Source organism: Kogia breviceps, chromosome 10 (assembly GCF_026419965.1).
Source record: "Kogia breviceps isolate mKogBre1 chromosome 10, mKogBre1 haplotype 1, whole genome shotgun sequence".
NCBI classification, from domain to species: Eukaryota; Metazoa; Chordata; class Mammalia; order Artiodactyla; family Physeteridae; genus Kogia; species Kogia breviceps.
The window spans coordinates 31,214,410-31,238,611 of record NC_081319.1 but is presented as its reverse complement, the minus strand read 5'-3'; the positions used below and the strand labels follow the sequence as shown (position 1 = coordinate 31,238,611).

The window sequence follows — 24,202 nt, the reverse complement described above, 5'->3', positions numbered from 1 at the left end:
GAGCTTCTTTCCCTGTGAACACTCTCTCAGGCAACAGAACACCACCTACCTGAGCTCTGGAGGCAGGTGCAAGCCACTACCACCCGTGTGGTGGGCTTCAGAGGTGGGCATGGCCATGGCCACTGCTAAGAGACCTGTGAGTGGGCTCTGGTCACTGCTCCTGCTGTCTGGGGAGGGCATGGGCTGCTGCCACTGCTGCTAGAAGAGCTGGAGCAGGTGCTAGTCACTGTCCCCACTGTCCAGGGAGTGCTCATGGGCAGTGAACAGGTGCCAGTTGCTGTCCCTGCTGTCCTGGAGTGCGTGGGCCACCACCACTGCTAGGAGACCCAGAAGCAGGCACTAGTCACTGTCCTTGCCGTCTGGGGAGTGTGCATGGGTGGCAAACAGGCGTCAACCACTGCCCCTGCTGTCTCAGGAGTGTGTGGGCCATCACTACTGCTGGGAGACATGGGAGTGGGTGCTAGCTGCTGCCCTTACTGTCCCAGGGGCATGCGGGCCACTGACACCACTGGGAGACCTGCGCACAGGTGCCAATCACCGCCTCCACTGTACCGGGAGTGTGCATGGGGCTGCTGCACCTACACACCCCCATATCAAGGGGATAACAGCCAGCACGCACTGAGGAAAGAGGCAGCAAGCATCCAAACTAAAAGCAGCCCCTCGATTCCAGACAAGATGGTGGAGTAGAAGAACTTGAGCTTACCTCCTCTCATGAAAACACCAAAATCACAAAAAACTGCTGAACAACCATTGAGAAAAAAGACTGGAACCTACCAAAACAGATATGTTACATCCAAGGACAAAGAAGAAGCCACAATAAGACAGTAGAAGGGGCACTTTGGTGATATAATGAAATCCCATGCCCATCAGGTGGGTGACCCACTAACTGAAAAATAATTATATTTCAGAGGTTCACCCACAGGAGTGAGAGTTCTGAGCCCCATGTCAGGCTCCCCAGCCTGAGGGTCTGGCATTGGGAGGAGGAGCCCCCAGAGCATTTGGCTTTGACAGCCAACAGGACTTGAGTGCAGGAGCTCCACAGGACTGGGGAAAACAGAGACTCCATTCTCGGAGGGCGCACACAAGATTTTATGTGCACTGGGACCCAGCACAAAGCAGTGACTTCATTGGCCCCTGGGCTAGACCTACCTGTGGGTCTTGGAGTGTCTCTTGGGGAGGTGCGGGTTGGCTGTGGCTCACTGTGGGGGCAAGGACACTGGTGGCAGAGGCCAAGGGAATATTAATCGGCATGAGCTCTCCCAGAAGTTGCCATTTTGGCACTGAGACCTGGCCTCACCCAACAGCCTGCAGGCTCCAGTGTTGGGATGCCTCAGGCCAAACCACCAGCAGGGGGGTAACACAGCCCCACCCATCAGTAGACAGGCTGCTTAAAGTTGTACTGAGCTCACAGGCACTGCTAAACATACCCTTTGACACAGTCCTGCCCACAAGAGGGACAAGACCCAGCTCCACCCACCAGTGGGCAGGCACCAGTCCCTCCCACCAGGAAGCCTGCAGGAAGCCCCTGTGCCAACCTCACACACCAGGGGCCAGACCCCAGCAGCAAGAGGAACTACGATCCTGCAGCCTGTGGAAAGGAGACCACAAACACAAAGTTTGACAAAATGAGACAGCAGAGAAATGTGTTCCAGGTGAAGGAACAAGATAAAAACCTAGAAAAACAACTAAGTGAAGTGGAGATAGGCAATCTACCTGAAAAAGAATTCAGAGTAATAACAGTAAAGATGATCCAAGATCTTGGGAAAAGACTGGAGGCACAGACCAAGAAGACACAAGAAATGTTTAACAAAGAGCTAGAAGATTTAAAGAGCAAACAAGTAGATGAACAATACAATAACTGAAATGAAAAATACACTAGAAAGAATCAATAGCAGAATAAGTGAGGCAGAAGAATGAATAAGTGAGCTGGAAGACAGGGTGGTGGAAATCACTGCAGCAGAAAAGAATAGACAAGAAAGAATGAACAGAAATGAGGACAGTCTTAGAGACCTCTGGGACAATATTAAACACACCATCATTCTCCTGTAAGGGTCCAAGAAGGAGAAGAGAGAGAGAAAGGGCCTGAGAAAATATTTGAAGAGATTATAGCAGAATACTCCCCTAACATGGGAAAGGAAACACTCACTCAAGTACAGGAAACACAGAGAGTCCCATACAGAATAAAATAAATAAAGGAGGAACACACCAAGTCACAGATTAATCAAACTCACAAAAATTAAAGACAAAGAAAAAATATTAAGAGCAACAAGGGAAAAGCAACAAATAACATACAAGGGAAATCCCATAGGTTATCAGCTGAGTTTTCAGCAGAAACTCTGCAGGCCAGAAGCAAGTTGCATGATATATTTAAAGCTATGAAAGGGAAGAACCTACAACCAAGAATACTCTACCCACCAAGGCTCTCATTCAGATTTGATGGAGAAATCAAAAGCTTTACAGACAAGCAAAAGCTAAGAGAATGCAGCACCACCAAACCAGCTCTACAACAAATGCTAAAGGAACTTCTCTAGGTGGAAAAGAAAAGGCCACAGACGAAATAAGAAAATTACGAATGGTAAAGCTCACTGCTAATAGCAAACATCCGTTAAAGGTAGGAAGTCATCCACAAACAAATATACCAAAACCAGCAATCATGAGAAGAGGAGAATACAAATGCAGGATATTGAAAATGCGTTTGAAATTAGGAGACCAGCAACTTAAAACGATCTTGTGTGTGTGTGTGTGTGTGTGTGTGTGTGTGTGTGTGTGTGTGTGTGTGTGTGTAGAGAGAGAGGGAGAGAGAGAGACAGACTGCTATATCAAAAGCTCATGGTAAGCACAAACCAAAAATCTACAAGAGATACACACACACAAAAAGAAAAAGCAATCCAAACACAACACTAAAGATAGTCATCAAATCACAAGAGAACAAAAGAGGAAGGGGAGAAAAAAGACCTACAAAAATAAATCCAGAACAATTAACAAAATGGCTATAAGAACATACATGTGGCTATAAGAACATACATGTTGATAATTACCTTAAATGTAAAGGGATTAAATACTCCAACCAAAAGACGTAGACTGGCAGAATGGATACAATACCAAAACCTGTGTATATGCTGTCTACAACAGACCCACTTCATATCTAGGGACACATACAGACTAAAAGTGAGGGGATGGAAAAAGGTATTCCATGAAAATGGAAATCAAAAGAGAGCTGGAGTAGCAATACTCATATCAGACAAAACAGACTTTAAAATAAACACTGTTACATGAGACAAGGAAGGATCCTACATAATGATAAAGGGATCACTCCAAGAAGAAGATATAACAATTGTAAACATATATGCACCCAACACAGGAACACCTCAATATATAAGGCAAATGCTAACAGCCATAAAAGGAGAAGTTGACAGTAACACAATAATAGTGGGGGACTTTAATAACCCACTTACATCAATGAACAGATCATCCAGACAATCAATAAGGACACATAGGCCTTAAATGACACATTAGACCAGATGGACATAATTGATATTTACAGAACATTCCATCCAAAAGGAGAAGAATACACATTCTTCTCAAGTGCACATGGAACAATCTCCAGGATTGTTCACATGCTGGGCCACAAGGCAAGCCTCAGTAAATTTAAGAAAATTGAACTCATATCAAGCATCTTTTCCAGCCACAATGCTTTGAGATTAGAAATCAACTACAGGAAGAAAAACTAAAAAATACAAACACATGGAGGCAAAACAACATGCTACTAAATAACCAATGGATCACTGAAGAAATAAAGAGGAAATAAAAAAATACCTAGAGACAAATGAAAATGAAAGCATGATGATCCAAAACCTATGGGATGCAACAAAATCAGTTCTAAGAGGGAAGTTTATATCAATACAATCTTACCTCAGGAAATAAGAAAAATCTCAAACAACCTAACCTTACACCTAAAGCAACTAAAGAAAGAAGAACAAACAAAACCCAAAGTTAGTAGAAGGAAAGAAATCATAAACATCAGAGCAGAAATGAATGAAATAGAGATGAAGAAAACAATAGAAAAGATCAATGAAACCAAAAGCTGGTTCTTTGAGAAGATAAAGAAAATTTATAAACTTTCACCCAGATCCATCAAGAAAAATAGGGAGAAGACTCAAATCAATAAAATTAGAAATCAATAAGGAGAAGTTACAACTGATACCACAGAAATACAAAGGATCACAAGGGACTACTACAAGCAACCATATGCCAATAAAATGGACAACCTAGAAGAAATGGACAAATTCTTAGAAAGATACAACCTTCCAAAACTGAACCAGGAAGAAATAGAAAATATGAACAGACCAATCACAAATACCGAACTTGAAACAGTGACTTAAAAACTTCCAACAAACAAAATCCAGGACCAGATGGCTTCACAGGTGAATTCTATCAAACATTTAGAGAATAGTTAACACCGGCTTCACAGGCGAATTCTATCAAACATTTAGAGAATAGTTAACACCTATCCTTCTAAAACTCTTCCAAAAAAATTGCAGAGGAACACTCCCAAACTCATTCCATGAGGCCACCATCACCCTGATAGCAAAACCAGACAAAGATATCACTGATGAACATAGACTCAAGAGTCCTCAACAAAATATTAGCAAACTGAATCCAACAACACATTAAAAGGATCATACACCATGTTCAAGTGGGATTTATCCCAGGGTTGCAAGGATTCTTCAATATCTGCAAATCAATCAGTGTGGTACAACACATTAACAAACTGAAGAATAAAAACCATATGATCATCTCAATAGATGCAGAAAAAGCTTTTGACAAAATTCAACACCCATTAATGATAAAAATAAAGTTGGAACAGAGGGAAGATACCTCAACATAATAAAGGCCATATATGGAAAACCCACAGCTAACATCATTCTCATTGATGGAAAGCTGAAAGCATTTCCTCTAAGGTCAGGAACAAGGCAAGGATGTCCACTGTCACCACTTTTATTCAACATAGTTTTGAAAGTCATAGCCGTGGCAATCAGAGAAGAAAAAGAAACAAAAGGAATCCAAATTGGAAAAGAAGAAATAAAACTGCCACTGTTTGCAGATGACATGATACTATTTACTATTTAGAAAATCCTAAAGATGCTACCAGAAAAGTACTCGAGCTTATCAATGAATTTGGTAAAGTTGCAGGGTACAAAATTAACACATAGAAATCTCTTGCATTCCTATACAGTAACAACAAAAGATCAGAAACAGAAATTAAGGAAACAATCCCATTTACAATCACATCAAAAATAATAAAATACCTAGGAATAAAGCTACCTAAGGAGACAAAAGACCTGTATTCTGAAAACTATTTGACATTGATGAAAGAAATCAAAGATGACACAAACAGATGGAAGGATATCCTGTGTTTTTGGATTGGAAACTCAGTATTGTCAAAATGACTATACTACCCAAGGCAATCTACAGATTTGGTACAATCCCTATCAAATTACCAATGGCATTTTGCACAGAACTAAAACAAAAAATTTTTTAATTTATATGGAAACACAAAAGATCATGAATAGCCTAAGCAATCCTGAGAAAGAAAAATGAAGCTGGAGGAATCAGACTCCCTGACTTCAGACTATACCACAAAGCTATAATTATCAAATAGTATGGTACTGTCAAAAAAACCAGAAATGTAGATCAGTGGAACAGGACAGAAAGCCCAGAAATAAGCCCCACGCACCTATGGTCAATCTACTTCAAAAGAGGCAAGAATATACAGTGGAGAAAAGACAGTCTCTTCAACAAGTGGTGCTGGGAAAACTGGACAGCTACATGAAAAGAATGAAATTAGAACATAACACCATACACAAAAATAAACTCAAAATGGATCAAAGACCTAAATGTAAGGGTGGATACTATAAAACTCTTAGAGGAAAACATAGGCAGAACACTCTTTGCCAGAAATCACAGCAATATCATTTTTGATCCACCTCCTAGAGTAATGACAATAAAAACAAAAATAAACAAATGGGACCTAATTAAACTTAAAAGCTTCTGCACAGCATAGGAAACCATAAACAAAATGAAAAGACAACCCACAGAATGCGAGAAAATATTTGCAAACAAAGCAACCAACAAGGTATTAATCTCCAAAATATACAAACAGTTCATGCAGCTCTGTGTCAAAAAAACAACCCAATCATAAAATGGGCAGAAGATCTCAGTAGACATTTCTCCAAAAAAGATATACCGATGGCCAAAAAGCACATGAAAAGATGCTCAACATCACTAATTTTTAGAGAAATGCAAATCAAAACTACAATGAGCTATCACTTCACACTGGTCAGAGTGGCCACCATCAAAAAGTCTACAAACAATAAATGCTGGAGAGGGTGTGGAGAAAAGGGAACCCTCCTACACTGTTGGGAGGAATGTAAATTGGTACAACCACTATGGAGAACAGTATGGAGGTTCCTTAAAAAACTAAAAATAGAACTACCATATGATCTAGCAATCCCACTCCTGGGCGTACATCTGTAGAAAACCATAATTCAAAAAGATACATGCACGCCGGTGTTCACTGCAGCACTATTTACAGCAGCCAAGACATGGAAACAACCTAAATGTCCATTGACGGAGAAATGGATAAAGAAGATGTGGTACATATAGACAATGAAATACTACTCAGCCATAAAAAAGAACGAAATAATGCCATTTGCAGGAACATGGATGGACCCAGAGATTGTCAAACTGAGTGAAGTAAGTCAGACACAGAAAGACAAATACATGATACCACTTATATGTGGAATCTAAGAAAATGGGTACAAACTTATTTACAAAACAGAAGTAGAGTCACAAATGTAGAAAAAAAAACTTATGGTTACCAGGGAATGGGAGTGGGAGGGATAAACTGGGAGATTGGGATTGACATATACACACTACTACACATAAAATAGATAATTAATAAGAACCTGCTGTATAGCACAGGGAACTCTTCTCAATAGTCAGTGATGGCCTATATGGGAAAACAATCTAAAGAAAAAAAGAGTGGATATAGGTATACGTATAACTGATTCACTTTGCTGTACACCCGAAAGTGACACAACATTGCAAATCATCTGTACTCCAATAAAAATTTTTAAAAAAAGAAAAGAATGAAATGTTGCCATTTGCAGCCACATGGATGGTCCTAGAGATTATCATACTAAGTGAAGTAAGTCACACAGGGAAAGACCAATATTATATTTGGGTTGGCCAAAAAGTTCGTTTGGGTTTTTCCTATGATGTTACAGAAAACCCGAATGAGCTTTTTGGGCAACCCAGTATTGTTGGGTTAAATGTGGAATCTAAAAAGTAATACAAATGGACTCATTTACATAACAGAAACAGACTCACAGACACAGAAAAGAAAATTATGGTTACCAAAGAATGAGGTGGGGGGGAAATTAGTATGGGATTAAAAGATACACACTACTATATTTAAAATGGATAAACAGTAAGGATTTATCCTTACTGGGAACTACATTCAATATCTTATAATAACTTATAATGGAAAAAAATCTGAAAAATAGATTTTTATATATGTATGTGTACATATATTCAGCCATATTATATATATAACTGAATCACTTTGCTGTACACCTAAAACTAACACAGTATTGTAAATAAACTCTAAAAATGCAGTTTCGATCCTCTTTGGCCTATGTTATTCATTTAACCAACATTTATTGAGTACCTGCTGTGTTGCTGGCACTGTTCCCAGTGTAAATGAGACAGTATCCCTGTGCTCAGGTAACCTACTTTCAAGGTGGGGTTCAGACAAAAAAAATAAGGAGACAAACGAGAAAATGCAGAGCTGCAATGAACGCTGTGATGAAAGCAAGACTGGGCAAGGTGCAAGGGAGGGACTGGGAACTTAGGTGGGGTGGACAGTGGGGAGGTGACATTTTAGGGAGGCCGGAATGGTGAGGAGGAGAGCATTCCAGAGAGTGGGAAGGGCTAGTGGAAAGGCCCCAGCGTGGGAAGGAGCTGCGCACGATGGAAGGAGGCCAGTGGAGTGGAGTGCGGGGTATGAGGTAGACAGCAGGGAGAAGGGGCAGGCAGGTCTGCATGACCTGGGAGCTGTGGCCGAGCCCCCCATTCTGGAGCCACTTCAATTTGCAGGGTCGCAAATTCTCGAGTTGTTTCTCCTTCCTAACTGTTTCTCTCAACGCGCTTTGAATGGTGCCTCCTGCAGCTGCGCATCCTGCTGTGGCTTAACTTCACTAAATTCTGACGGTGGAAGACCACAACCAAATTCTCGTCAAGCACTCTTCACTGCCACTGGTCCCCACCCACATGTTGTCCTGCTGTGCAAATGACTAGTACTTGGGGCATGTCCCAGGGCCCACAGTGGCTTGTCTGAACCAATCCCAGCGTCCTCTGACAGGTGGAGGAACAAGACGGATCCTTGGGCGGGAGGACTCTGCTCACCGCCTGAGGCCAACAGACCCCACAGCCCCTCTCGCTCCAGAGAAGCGGACCCTCAGCCCCCATGCCAGCCACGTCCTCCATCCCCACTTTGTGTTCCCTTTCTTGGACGATTCTGACGGCAGCCCCAGAGCAATTGAGAGCCAAGGAGGGTTGGGCAGGAATGCCCCAAGGTTGGGTGCCATTTTCCCCAGGCAGCTGGGACTCACTGTACTTCTTCCACTAAAGCTCTTCTCATGGTCCAACCTGTGCACAAACCCACCAGCCTTACCCACCAGACCGCCAGCCTGAGGGCCAGGGCCTCACCTTATTCCTCTTAGTATTCCTGTCCCAGTAGCAAGGTGTTCAATAACTAGTATTGACTTGCAGACACCAAAGATGTTGATGTCCCTGAGCTTGTGACAGCACCATCTTGCTGTGTCTGTGCACGTGTGTGAGCACGTGTGTGTGTGTGTGTGTGTGAGCACGTGTGTGTGTGTAACTGTATATGAGGTCAATAGCCACCATTTCTCAAGCCATACCCCATCAGTAAGAAATCATGCTATGGCCCATAATGGGATGCCATCAATAGCACATCTGTTTATTACCCTAAAAAGATGTCTTCTGCATGTTTGGTGAAAAATCAAAGAGCAAAATCATATATAGTCTGATTCCTCTGCCCTTTTTCTCCAAGATAAAAAAGTTAGTATATGCATAGAGAACCAATCTGGAGGTGTATACACTGAACTGTTCATGGAAGTCAGTTCTAGACCAATGTATCTCAAATGTCATTACTAGCCTTCAGTCGGAATGAGTGTTAAAATGGAATTACTGGGTCATGATTCTGGATCACTGTATTAGAATCTATGAGGGAGGGGCCTAGGAGTCTGGAATTTTAACATGTTCCCAGGGGATCTGCTGATATTTAGGAGTCTGAGCACCACACTATTTTGCAGCAGAAAATTACAGGCCCTTATACTTTGTCCCAATATTTCTGTAACATTTGTAGCTTAAAAAAAAAAAAAAAAAAAGCGTATATTTCTTTTGTTATCAGAAAAAAACAATAAAGGTGAAAAATATGGGAAAGAGCAACCTTTTCCAACCAACCATAGTTAAAAGTCACATCTGGTTCTGTCATGTACATTTTGCATATTGGAAAATAGAGGCCTTTTGGTCAAATGAGGCTTTTAAGAGTTTACTCCAGGTAATGGCCAAATTCAACCCCAGTTCCTGCCTCCTGCCTTGGTGTGTGTGGCTTTTGACCGAGGCCCTCCCATTCTCCCATAAGGTAGGACTCTGGACTACAGGGGCCTGTGGATCAGAATTTTTGCCCAGTCCCTTGGAGGAATGAAAGGGGATCCTGGAGGCTGAGCACACCTGTCCCACACTCCCCTCCTGTCCCTCTGAAGTTTGTTTTCTTGGGAGCTCGAGGAGCTAAAAAGAAGGGGGTAGTGAAGACCAGGAGAGGCATGCATGCATGGAAGCTGAGGAATTTTCCTGCAGCTATAGTGGGCTAGGGCTGCAGCTTGCATTAAAAAACTCCAAAAACCTCTTTTCCTTTAATTTTTGCCCCCCTTTCTCCAAGCTGACAGGCACCTGCAGCAGCTTATCTGGGCCTACAACATCAGACAAGAAGTTTCCATGGCAACTCCAAACTTCCTCCTCAGCCCTGAATTCAGTCTAAATCTCCAAGGCCCCTTTTCAAGGCCTCAATGAGGTTTCTGAGAAGCCACCCACAAAATAGCCTTAGGATCCAACCTTCCCCCACCCCTAGCATGCTCTGTTCAAAGGACATGGCAGGAGAAGCTGTACTGGCAAGAAAACTTGTCATGGGATCCGTGAAGAGATTATAAAAGGAATGAGCGTTGCCTTTACAACGAGTTTGAACCAGGAAGAATTTACCCAGTGGAGGGATTTCAAGCATGAAAACAGGAAAGTGCAAGGGAGTGGGGAAGAACCAAGAGTCTTATTTCAGAAAGCTGGCTCTCAACGCAGCTGCACTTAGGCATGGTTAATCTGCTCTCTTAGCTGCAGAAGGACCCTGGGGTGCCCCCGACCACCAGCATATTTTAATTCACTTGTAGCTAGACAAAATATGGACAGTAGATAGAGGCACGGGGAAAGGGATGTGAGTATATGAGTGGGTGTGTGTAGAGGGGAACCTGGGCAGACCATGGCTTGTCAAGCCAAGCAAACTTCCATAATGCCTGGCAGTGGGGTTGCCAGATGTAGCTAACAAAAATGCAGCATGTCCATGCATGTAAATCAATGAAGTTAGAACACACTCTCACACCATGCACAAATATAAACTCAAAATGGCTTCAAGACTTAAACGTAAGACATGACACCATAAAACTCCTAGAAGAGAGCATATACAAAACATTCTCTGTCATAAATCATACCAATGTTTTCTTAGGTCAGTCTCGCAAAGCAATAAAGACAAAACTAAACAAATGAGGGACCTAATTAAACTTAAAAGCTTTTGCACAGCAAAGGAAACCATAGAAAAAGGGAAACACAACCTACAGAATGGGAGAAAATATTTGCCAGTGATGCAGCTGTCAAAGGCTTAATCTCCAAAATATACAAACAGCTCATAAAACTCAGCAAAAAAATAAACAACCCAATTGAAAAATGGGCAGAAGATCTAAGACATTTCTCCAAAGAAGACATACAGATGGCCAGTAGGCACATGAAAAGATGTACAACATCACTAATTATTAGAGAAATGCAAATCAAATCTACAACTACAATGAGGTATCACCTCACACCGGCCAGAATGGCCATCATCAAAAAGCCTACAAATAACAAATGCTGGAGAGGGTGTGGAGAAAAGGATACACTCCTACACTGTTGGTGGGAATGTAAGTTGGTTCAGCTACTATGGAAAACAGTATGGAGGTTCCTCAGAAAACTAAAAATAGAATACCATATGATTCAGCAATCCCACTCCTGGGCATATATTCAAACAAAACTAATTCAAAGATACATGTACCCCCTATGTTCATAGCAGCACTATTCACAATAGCCAGGACCTGGAAACAACCTAAATGTCCATCAACAGATGAATGGATAAAGAAGATGTGGTACATATATACAATGGAATACTACTTAGCCATAAAAAAGAACAAAATAATGCCATTTGCAGCAACACAGATGCAACTAGAGATGATCATACTAAGTGAAGTAAGTCAGAGAGAAAGACAAATACCATATGATATCACTTCTATGTGGAATCTAAAATATAGCAGAAATGAACCTATCTACAAAACAGAAACAGACTCACAGACATAGAGAACACACTTGTGGTTGCCAAGTGGGAGGGGTGGCGAGAGAGGGATGGACTGGTAGTTTGGGGTTAGTAGATGCAAACTATTACATTTAGAATGGATAAACAACAAGGTCCTACTGTAGAGTACAGGGAACTATATCCAATCTCCTGGGATAAACCATAATGGAAAAGAATATAAAAGAGTGTATATATGGGTAAAAAAAGAAAAAAAATCAGCATGTCCAGTTAAATTTGAATTTCAGATAAGCAACAAATAGTTTTTTAGCATAAGCATACCCATATAATATTTGAGATACACACTAAAATAATATTCATTGTGTACCTGAGATTCAAATTTAACTATTTTATCTGGCAACCCTACTTGGCAGGCAGCAATGGAAGCTATGACCACCCTTCTGGGTGCAGAGAAGCACAGTTGCTGATACCCACAGGCACCTGGGGAGGTGTCCCTCGGTCCATGCTGCAGAGAGATGCTTCCCTCTCTAGCAGGAACCTGGGCTGAGCTCCAGGTAGGAATCGAACCTCAGGTGGACCTTTACTACAGCACTGCATAGCTTACCAGGCATGGCCAAGCATGAGTTATACCCCAGAGGTGACCCTTCCAGCTTAGTGGTTAAGAACATGGGCCCTGGTGTCAACCCAGATACTGATCCTGGCTCCACTGTTGGGTAGCTAGGTGACCTCCAACTTTCTGTTTCCTCATCTCTAAAATGGGGCATTCTTTCAAGGAATAAAGGAGGTATGACATGAGAAGCCCTTGACACAGTGCCTGCCACAGCATCAGTGTTCCAAAGTGGTAGCTGTTATCTCAGTAACCCACTTAAAAACAGTAAGATTTTTATCCAAGTGGAAAAAAATGGGATTAAAAACTAGAGTCAGTACAATCTCAGCAATGTGAAACACACAACCCCACACAAATCTTGCACAGCAAAACTGGAAGGAGACATCCCCTAATATTACCAGTGGCTGCTTATGGTTAGTGGGATTACGGGTAAGCCTTCCCCCTCTTCATTCTCCATTTTCCAAAATATTCATTATGAACCTGTATTACTTTAATACTAAGAAATTATTTTAAAATAACTTGGAATGAAAAATTTTCTTGAAGGATTATATTACTTGGTGCATGATTCCAGGCTACCGTAAACGAACATGGCTGCCATCTTGGGTTTGATTCTATAACCCCATCCTTGGGGGCTTCTAAAAGGAGGGGGCTCTTGCCTCTTTCAATAAATGGCCCAGCTGGCTCCTCACCCCCACTCTTACTTCTTGCTCTTCCTTGTGTGAGACAGCCAGAGTAGTGGCTCCAGAGGCACATGGCCCTGGGTTTGAATCTCAGCTCCACCCTTGACTGGCTGTGTGACCTTAGACAAGTCAAGTTACCTTCTGAGGCTCAGTTTCCTCATGTTTTAAAATAGAGGTTAATAGTACTTACCTCCCTGAGAGAAGGGACTTATGCATTTAATTTATCAGCATATCCCTGTGCCTCGCACAGGGCTTGGTGCATAATAGTGGTCGGTAAATATTGGTTAAATGAATAAATGAAGTTGATGAGAAGACAGATCTACAGTATTTGTCAGAGAGAGTGGCAACAGCTAGTGACCAGCGATCATTTGCCATTATTACTATTCTCAGAAGATGGGCAGACTTCGCATAGATGGACCAAGGTTTGCATGTGCTTTCTACATGTTAGTGGGATGGAAAAGTTCCTGTAGCAGGACCATGGGCATACTGCTTAAGCTCTCTGAGCCTCAGTGGCCTCATCTATTAAATGGGGGTGACAATTAGCAGTGACTTTGAAGGACTGTGAAGACTGAGTCAGTAGCACAGTGCAAGTGCTCCCTCCCCGAGGCCCCAGTAACCAGCCTCTGCTGCCTTCCCGACTTACAGCTGTGTGTGGTACAGTTGCCGGACAAGCATGTGGCCCCTGGAACGACTCTGGTATGTCTGCTATTCTGGATGTGTTGCGAGTGGAACAAGTGACTGTTTGAGTGAGCCTCACAGCTGCAGTTCCAGTTGAGAGGGAACACAGGATCTTCAGGTTAGAGATACCCTATTCTCATCTTAGTGAGAAGAAAGGAACTGGATAGGGACACCCAGGAAGAGTGTTTCGTAGGGAAGTTTCTGGAGATGAGGTTTGAAATCAGCCGCTTCGAATTATAGAGCTCCTCGCTTTCTGCCTGCCCTGGCTCAGCCAGATTTAAGATCCTCCGCCCCAGGAAGGCGCCGCCAGTCCTGAAGTCTTGCCTAGACCGTGCTTTTGGACTTAGAGAACCGTTGTTTCAAAGCTCCCAAGCGGTAACTCCGCGGCGGGATCTCCCCGGGGCGGGGCCAATCTAAGGAAGAAACGCCAATCGGTCCCAGGGCAGAGTACGTGCGGGCGGCGGGCAAGCGCTGCTCCTGCAGGCCCGCGGCCAGCGGCTCCGGCTCGCCTAGCGCTTTCGGCTGCAGGAGTCAGTGGGCAGGACTGCCGGCTGGGGTAGGTTCCTTGCCCAAGGCAGAGGGTAGCTCGCCTCGTGAGCCCAAGTCCCTTGACGTTTTCTAATCACATACCCCCAGCTGGCAGGGAGCCGGCAGGAGACCGATTTTCACCCCCTCTGAACGTCTCTCTCCAAGCACAGAGTCCGGAAGGAAACACCCCAAATGCTTACTGGGGGCATGATTTTTCTTCTTTCTACATCCCTGTACGTTCCGAATTATTTTCACACTGGCCCTATATTACATGTGTTTCATTTTCCTAAATAAACAAACTATTGTCCAGAGTAGAAGAGTAGTATGTGCTTACTGCAAATGAGTAAAAAGGCAGATTAAAAAAAACACTTATCCAACTCGCATCCTCGAAAACAACCACCGGGTGTTTCTTTCCAAATCGTTTTCTCCTTAAATGCATACCTATAGAAAACCCGTTCCTCACCTTCCTGTAACTTGTTTCCCCCCTCACCCTTTCCCCTCACTGGACATTGGAAGTCCTTCACCAGTGGGCTTGTGTTTCTTTACGCCCCACCGCGCGCTGCCAGTCTTACCCATGTCCGTTCTCCCACGCCTACCAATGCCTCCTTCCCCCACTTGTGCGAGTCTCTGCTTGAGGGGCTGGCCAGGAGGTGGAAGCTTGCGGGACTTTTGTAGTCAGGGAACACTGAATGTGCGTATGTGCGCGCGCACCGCAAGTGCATATAGAGGAATAAAGCAATATATCTAATAAGGGTAGATCCCCAAAAGGACGAATGTAGGAAGGAAAGAAGGAATGAAAGTAAGGAAAGAAGAAACAAAGTAATTAAAAAGAATGAAAGAACGGAGGATAGAAGGAAAGGAAAGGAGGAAAGCAGACCAGTGAAGAAGGACCGAGGCGCCCTGCTAGCCAGGGGCTGAGGGCAGTGCTCCCGCCGTGCCCTCCTCGCGCTCTCCCGGAGGCGGGGGGCCGGGTAGACTTGCCCCCACTTACCGGACCTGAGCAGCACGGCCCGGTAGAGCCCGGTGGCCTCGGTGGGCCCCCGGACCCGCTCGCCCAGCCTCTGCGCCATGCGCCGGTGCACGGGTCTGCGGAGCCGGCACTGCAGGCTGGGAGCGCACCGCAGAGTGCAGTCCCGGATCGGAGCGCAGTCCTGGGTCGGAGCGCCTCCGAGACGGTGACGCTGCCCGAGAACCAAACCCCGCCGCGGATCAGGTTACAGTGGCTGCCAGAGGGCCAGGCCCAGAGGCGCCCGCGGGGGAGGGACAGGGGGCAGGGGCCAGGTAGGTATCCCTGCCCAGGCAGCAGACTGGGCAAGGGTAAGCGTCTGGCGTGAGGACTCCTGGCTTCAGGGTTCCAGGGCCAAGGTGAGAACCGGGTGTCCTGATTTCCAGCCTCGGTCTCCTACCTACCCTTCTCTATTTCCCTGGCCGCTGGCCTTGTTGAATGCTACAAGCGGGTGTGGGGTTCTGAAGTGCCACCCCTGGGATCAGGTCCAGCACCACTAATTAATAGCTGTGTGACCCTACGATTTAGTTATCTAGTCGCACAGAGCCTCAGTTTTCTCATCTGTAAAATGGGGATAACCATGGTACTCATCTCTCAGGGTTATGATGGTAACCAACACATTATCTCTGTCTCTAAGCACAGTGGCTAGCACAGAACAAACACTATATATTGGTATTTTTTTGAAAAGTGTTCCAAGGCATCCTGTGGTGGGTGACACTGAGCAGCGGGGGCTTTGCTGGGGGAAGAAAGTTGTGATGGGAAGCCCGTGGGATTCCACAAGACTGATTTCTCTGGCTTTGTGAAATTCCTTTAACATGCAGAAATGGGAGGACCAACCAAGAGTCTAAAGGTGGAGGGGCAAAGTCAACCAGATAGTTTGGAAAATATAAGAAAACAACAACTTTGATTATCTAGCCTGTGTCTGGTGCTGTGCTAAGTTTCTTCTAAAACAAAAACGAATGTTCATGTGCTTTATGTCCTATTTTGTTTCATCTTCACAATCCTATGAATTAGGGTCTATTAGCCTTCCAATTTACATTAGAGAGGAAACAGGCTCAGAGAGGTTAAGCAGTTTATCTGAGGTCACACAGTGTGGAGCTGTCATACAAACTCAGATGGTCTGACCTCAGAAATGGGCCACTCTGTTGCCTCTCCGTTATCTTATTTACTCTTTGCAAAGGCACTGAAAGGTAAGTATGTTAACATGAATGTAGGAATCCCATCCAAGGTACTACCTTAGAGAAGATGTAATTGAGACTCAGGGAGGTGGGGTGGCTTGCTCATGCCCCAAGAGCTAGTTGCAGGAGTCAACACCCAGTTCAGTTCTCCACCCACAAAACCAATGCCCCTGAAATCTATAGACTGCTCTCCACACCCCCCCCCCCCGCACCCACCCCCCGGAGCTGTCCAGGGTACTGCATGGCCTCTGTTTAAGGCTGTGTCTGTGCATCAGAGTCTTCAGCTGGCTGCCGGGGCCTTGGCCACACAGTTCCACCTCCCTCTGCCTCTGTGTCCTCTCCAGCCTTGGTGCCACTTAGGCCAGCCGCCAACCAAGTTGCCTCTGTCTCTCCCTTGACCACTGCCCAGGCCCAGCTTCTGCTCTGACCCAGAGGTCCCTGTCATCAACAGAATCCCAAGGACCAAAGTGACACACTTTGATCTTTGGATACCTCAGTCATTGGCCAGACTGATCATGTTTCTTATCAACAACCAGCCACCACGAGTGCCAGGCACCATGCCAGACGTTGGGCATTCACTATCTCATATCCATTCTTCAAAGGATGAAATTATATCTAATGTACCATTCATCTCATTTAACCCACTCTTTGATCAAGCATGGCTATGCCCCTTCTAGAGATGAGGAAAATAAGGCTCAAGTGACTTGCCCAAGATCACATAACTAGTTAGTGGTCGGGAAGGAATTTGAACCCAGATGGTGCCAAAGCTTTTACTGCAGGAGGAAAACCAAGCCAGCTATTGAACAAGATGCGGGTTCAGGAAAATTATGACTAAGGAATGTGCTTTGACAGAGCATTACCGAAAAGATTAACTCTGGTTGCATCCCCAAGGAATTCTAGGCGGGTCTGACTTACCTGATCCATTTAGTCTCTGCTTCTCATTTTCATTATGAAATATGGCCCCAGGAGAGTATGCTTTCTGTGAACAGAAAGAAAGTAGGTGGAGGTGAGGACCCTCTGTTCCTTGCCAGGGGGAGGAGTGAAGAGATATTCAGAGTGTCCCTGGATCTCCTGACCACAGAAGGGACTGGCCAGGGTCAAAGTCCTCTCCAGAGAAACAAAGTACTATAGTCCTTGGAGTGTGAGTGTGAGTGTGTGTGTGTGTGTGTGTGTGTGTGTGTGTTTGGGCATCATTTATGAGGCTCATGCTCTTTTTTTTAAATGACTATTTTTTAGAACAGTTTTAGATTTAGAGAAAAATCGAGAAGATAGTAGAGAGAGTTCCTTATACTCTGCATCCAACTTCTCTATTATTTCTCTCTTTTAAAAATCCTACATATATGTAGATGGACATGTACATAGTATGGCACATCTGTTCTAATTAATAATTAAACTGTTAACTAATTGTTAACTAATAACGTTATTATTTTTTTGAATCCCCCCCAATTCATGATGGAAATCACTTAATTGGGTCTGACTGGGTGTGAGGTTGCCTATTCTTATTTTTTTTTTTTTTTAATTTTTGTTGGAGTAGAGCTGATTTACAATCTTGTGTTAGTTTCAGGTGTACTGCAAAGTGAGTCAGTTACACATATACATATATCCACTCTTTTTTAGATTCTTTTCCCAATTACAGAATATTGAGTAGAGTTCCCTGTGCTATACAGAAGGTCCTTATTAGTTATCTATTTTTATATATAGTAGTGTGTATATGTCAATCCCAATCTCCCAATTTATTCCACCCCTGCTTACCTCCTGGTAACCAAAAGTTTGTTTTCTACATCTGTAACTCTATTTCTGTTTTGTAGATAAGTTCATTTGTACCCCCTTTTTATAGATTCCACATACAAGCGATATCATATGATATTGCTTATAACATTATTATTAACTAAAGTCCAGACCTTATTCAGATGTCCTCAGTTTTTACCTAATATTCTTTTTCTGTTCTAGGATCTCATCCAAGATACCACATTACATTTAGTTATCTTATTTCCTTAGGCTCCTCTTGGCTGTGACAGTTTCTCAGACTTTGTTTTTGATGAACTTGACAGTTTTGAAGAGTACTGAGAGCCACGTTCTGGTATGTGAGGTCTCATCCACACTGTTTCTTCTACCTGGATTGCCTTTTCCCTGCCTTCCTGGCAAACTCCTCATCCTTCAAGAGCAATTTCAGGGTTTGGTCCTCAGTGTCATTTCTTAGGCACCTTTTCTTCTCCCTCTACTCTGTCAGGACTTTAAAAACAACTCCAAGCCGATGATTGCCAAATGTTTATTTCTAATTCAGACGTTCACTCTGAGCTTAAACTTTGTCCAACAGGCTACTTGACATCTCCACTTGAAAGTCTAGTAGGCCCAACTCACCATAGCCCCAATGGAATTCTTGACCACTCCAGCCCCCAACCTGTTCCCCCTCTGTCCTCCCATCTTAGCAAGTGGCTCCATTCCAGCCCTGCGGCTCAGGCAGGAGCCTGGGGTTTGCCTTGCCCTGTCTTCCTGCAACACCATAGTCCTCAGCTCACCAAGTCTACCTCCTGGGATCTCTTCAATCCATCCACTTCTTCCAATGCCCCCACCCTAGCCCACGTGCCTCCCCTACCCCGTGCCTGAATGTCTGCAGTAGATTGCCCTCCTTCAAACCATTCTCCTCGCAGATTCCAGAGCAAGCTTTTAAAATGTAACACAGACTCTGATCCGGCCCTACTCAAACCACACTTTGGTCCTTCCCTTTGCACTTGGAATCAAACACATCTGCCTTCCCCCTGACCTTCAAGGCCTCTGCAACCTGTCCCCTCCCTGCCAGCCTCTCAAATCCCATTGTTTGCTCCTCCGCCTGTTCAAGGACTTGGGATGCCTCGGTGAAAATAGACCTTGTGGAGCTGACATTCTAGCGAGGGAGATAGACGATGAGCATAATGAATAAGTAGATAGTGTGTTAAAAGGGGATAGGGACATGGAAGGAAGGAAAGTTAGAGTTGGAGAGGAGTGGGAAGTGGTAAATGGGGGCCGTGCGCGGCGGTAATAAATGACTGCTGGGGGGCCTCACTGAGAAGGCGAGATGCGAGCACAGACTTGTAGGAAGCCGGGGAGTTAGCCACACAGGTATCTTGGGGAAGCAGATCGCAGACAGAGGAAACAGCTAGAGCAAGAGTCCTGAGGCTGGAGTGTGCCAGAAGTTCAGGGAGCAGCAAGGTGGCCAGAGTGGCTGGAGTGGAGGGGTGGCAGGGGCCATCATATGAGGGAAGGTCAGCGAGGAAACGGGGCCGCCTTCCTCACACCCCACACTCCAGCCACCGGGAGCCACTTGGGCTCCCCGAACGCCATGCTGTCTCTAACTTCCCCACTTTTTCAGAAGCTGCCCCTCTACCCAGGGGGCACTCCCCAACTCTGCCTGGCTATTCCTTTTTATCCTTTAAGCCTCTGCTGAAATGCGACTTCCTCAAGGAGGTCCCCCTTGATCACATGATCCCACGGCACCCCAGATTGCCCTTATATTAACAGTCACCACTCAGGTATGATTGTTTGAGCCCCATCTCCTCTACCAGACGGTACTCGCCTTGAGGGGGAGCTGGAACCTGTTCACAGCTGTCTCCCCAAGGCCAGATCCAAAGCTGGGCTTGGATTGGATGCCCAATAATGATTTATTAAAAGAACGAATGAAGTGGATGAGTGGATGAATGAATGTTCCCACGCTGGGAACCCCGGGCTCTATGAGGAAAGTGGGTGATTCCACAGTGAGTTAATCAGGGCTAGAATGAGGGAGACCCCCCTGCTGCCTGCCCAAGGATTACTTGGGGTGGACAGAAGGGCCTGGGGTCCTGATTATTCCCCCCCCCCACCCCGGGTGCTCCAATTTTGAGCTCTGCCACCAAGGAGGTCATAGAAAAGGGAGGGTGTCTGGGATTTGGCCAAGCCTCTTTCATGGTTTAAACAAAAAGAGTAAGAGGACAAGTAACCTCATCTGTAGAAGAAAATTCTGGGACAAAGAAAAAGGACATGCTCCAGAGGCCTGGAGGGGGATCTGAGCTTCTTCTCACATCTCCCCACACACACCAGGGAAGTGAGGCTGGGCCCCAAGGGCAACGTTAGCATTACAAAGCCAGACTTTCCTAAGGAGCAGCTCCCTGGACTTGGAGTTCAAAGAATTGTCCCTTGCACGGCCGCCAACCCCCCTTGCATGAAAGATTTGTTGGAAGTCAGGCCAACTTGTGTTCAGGAAAACTCAGTGACCCCGGAAGAGTCCTCTCCCTGAAGTGACTGGAGTTGGGTGATCAAGAAAACGCTCCACTTGCCAAGGCAAAGCCGCCTGGATCCTTGCTGATGTATTGCCTTTGGCCTGGTGAGGGAGAGGAGGGGGGAAACTGCCAAAATGGCATCTTACATAAACATAGAAGGGCCTGAATTCTGACTTGAGGAGAGATGAGGGTAGGACCTCAGAGTATTTGTCCTTGTAGCCTGAAGTGAGTCACAGTGAGTTATGTCTCTGCATGTCTTTATTTAGCCCCATTAAACTGTAAACACCATGAGAACAGGGACTGTGACTTATTCAGGCATGTATCTTCAACGCCCAGCACATTTCCTGGCCCATAGGTGCTTAGTAAAGAAAAACCACCTTAATGATTGTGGCAAATGTTTACTGAGCACATCCTAGAGCTGAGCACTGTGTTAAGACTTTACGGATGTGGTCTCACTTAAAGCTCATAATGCACAGTCCTTTGAGATTAGGGAAGAGTTTGGGGTCCTGTTTTGTGGATGAGGAAGGAAGCTGCGGCCTTGGACAGGTTAAGATACAGAGCTGGCGGTGGCAGCATTGCAATTAGACTGGACGCAGTCTGACTCGGGAGCCTGCGGCCTTAGCCACATTCACAAATCGGGGGTGTGTGTGTATGGGCAAGAGCCTGCACCCCACTTTACAGAAAAGGAAACTGAGGCTCAGGGAGGTTAAGGAACCCTTCTGTGTAGATTCAGCTGGACCAGCCTCCCCACCAATCTGATTCTTAAAGGTGGAGTATTTTTAACGTGACCCTTGGCTCCTACACACGCTCCTCCCGTTCCCCATTCCTGAGCCCATAAACACAGGGCTCACGGTGTGCCCCACACCCCGCGAGCCTCTGCCTCAGTGCCTCACCTCAAAAAGCCACCGAGCTGTGTGAGGCGACACCTGCTGCTTCTCGCTTCCATCCCCAGGGACAGGGAGAATCAAAGCCAGCCATCCATCCTTTAAAGTGCTGGGCACTGTTTGGAGAAGGTGTGAAACCCTGAGACCTGTTCCTTTCCAGGGGTCCATTTACATCACACTGGTGTTGGGTTCCATCAAAGGCAGCCTCCAGGGTCTCCTCTCTGTCCATTCATTCCAGCCCCTCAGGCCTCAGAGACCCAGAGCGCTGCCCTCTTGGAACCAGGCTGAGGTACTGGGCCAGTACCTTCCTCTCCTCACCTGCACTTGGCAGGTGGGCCGTTTAATTTGCCTTAAAAGCTTGTAAAATAGTTCCCGCAATATATAAATCCATGGCTGCTTTAAACATTTGGAACAACCCAATGCATATAAATTTAAAATATTTCTCCTTTCTATCCCCTCTCAGCCTCAATGTCACCCCGTCCCCAGTTATCACTGTTTTTGATGCTGTATGTGTGTTTTGGTCATTTTTCTGCAGCTTGCTTTTTTTTTTTTTTTTTTTTTTTTTTTTTTGCGGTATGCGGGCCTCTCACTGTTGTGGCCTCTCCCGTTGCGGAGCACAGGCTCCGGACACGCAGGCCTAGCGGCCATGGCTCACGGGCTCAGTCGCTCCGCGGCATGTGGGATCTTCCCGGACCAGGGCACGAACCCGTGTCTCCTGCATCGGCAGGCGGATTCTCAACCACTGCGCCACCAGGGAAGCCCTGCAGCTTGCTTTTTAAGCTCTACAATATGTCTTGTAGATATTTCTATTTTAATATATGTAGATCCACTTTCCTCTTTTATCTACTGCAGCATACAATATAACATGATGCCGTAATTTTTTTTTAAAAAACAAATCCCCTTTAGTTGAACATTTAGGTTGTTTCCAGTTTGTCCCTATTGCAAATAATTCTGCTCCAAACATCCTTGTGCTTGCCTCTATGTGCATGGATGTGTTTCCCTAGGGCAGACACTGTGAGGTAGAAATGCTGGGCCAAAGAGTACATATATTTTAAATTTTAGCAGATGCTACCAAATTACCCCTGTACCGAGCAGGACCCTATGGGGACTTCCTGGAACAGATTCCCTCCCCCTCCCCCCATCCTCTGCTTTAGCTCCTCTCTGAAGTACCTAGATAATAGTATCTGCTGCACATTTCCTGAGTTGTTTTACAGACGCTAAAACCCCCCACCAAATGGAAGGAATTAACTACTTGATGACCATGAGCTTGTAGCCCCCAGACCCACTGTTGCCTAAGGATTGATAATGTTAACTCCTGTGACACTGCCCTGATACCTCACCATCAACCAGTCAGAGAACTGTACATGAGCTAATCACGTACCCTGGGACTCCCCTCCCTCACCTTGCTTTTTGTGTGTGTGTGTGTGTGTGTGTGTGTGGTACGCGGGCCTCTCACTGTTGTGGCCTCTCCCGTTGCGGAGCACAGGTTCCGGACGCGCAGGCTCAGCAGCCATGGCTCACGGGCCCGGCCGCTCCGCGGCACGTGGGATCTTCCCGGACCGGGGCACGAACCCTCGTCCCCTGCATCGGCAGGCGGATTCTCAACCACTGCGCCACCAGGGAAGCCCCTTCACCTTGCTTTTATTTTTTTTTTTTTTTTTTTTTTTTTTTTTTTTTTTTTTTTTTTTTTAAATTTGTCCTGTTTCTTTCTTTTCACCTTGCTTTTAAAAATGTTTTGGTGAAACTCATCAGAGTTCTGGCTTTTTGAGCATTAGCTGTCCTGGACTCCTTATACCGCACCTTACAAGAAACATTGCACTTTCCCTCACCACAGCCTGGTATCAGTAGATTGGCTTTACTCCGAGCTGGTGAGCAGAGCCAAGTTTTGGTTCAGTAACAATTGTGGCACCCAACGTGGGGCCATAGTCCTGAGTGGATGTCTCCCCTGTGACACATCGTGCCCTGACAGGTGGCTCCTGGGTCCTGTCCAGCAGCTGCCTGAACACCTGTGTCTCAGGGACAGACCTGAGCGCTTGTCGCCAACTGGAGTTGGCCCATGGCACTTTTGATTTGTGTGGTGAAGGAAACAAGGCACTCACACTGGTGGCTTGAGACATCTTTGGTAAGTAATGGGGCTCGCGTATGACAACACCAGAGTGTCCTTCCCTATTGCATTGGTTCTGCGTATGGCAGAGCATTTGTTGGGATTTTCCCTTCTGGACTAAGGCTTGGTCATTTTGGCTTCATCTCTAATGGGGCATTGGCTGGGGTTCTCCCCTTCGGACTCGAGCACAGTCATTTGGCTTTGTCTCTGACTGACGGAGCATCGGTTGGGAATCTCCGTTTCTGGGGCTGAAGAACTGTGATCATGAGAGACCATTTTGCATTGCTCTGGTTGGTCTGCTTGGGAGTTGATAACACCTGCCATGAATAATTAAGTATGGATAATCATAACTATTTTATTTCATAGTGCCCGTAGCGTGTATTTTGCAAAACTGGAAGACGTTCAGCTATGCTCCCATAAATGAAAGAAAATGATTTTTTAAAATTGTAACTCTGTTTGGCCTCCATACTCCCTGAGATCTAGAGAACAATAGCCCCTAATGGCTCTGCTATTACATGAAAGTGAGCCTTTTGGAATTCCTTTGGCTTTTATCTTGGGTGTGTGTGCATGAGTATTTTGGTACCTGCAAATCCTGTTTTCTCTTCCTGGTTTT

General features: G+C 45.2%; 1 protein-coding gene across 2 annotated transcripts in view; it reads right to left on the bottom strand.

Annotated features, from left to right (window-relative positions):
• FAM107A (family with sequence similarity 107 member A) overlaps positions 1–24,202 on the bottom strand; it is an 82,731-nt gene that overhangs the window by 23,272 nt on the left and 35,257 nt on the right. For both annotated transcript variants that reach the window (XM_059076258.2, XM_067043785.1), the window contains exon 2: positions 17,285–17,348. In XM_059076258.2, coding sequence (XP_058932241.1) covers positions 17,285–17,348 — 64 coding nt within the window. The remainder of the gene's footprint in view (positions 1–17,284; positions 17,349–24,202) is intronic.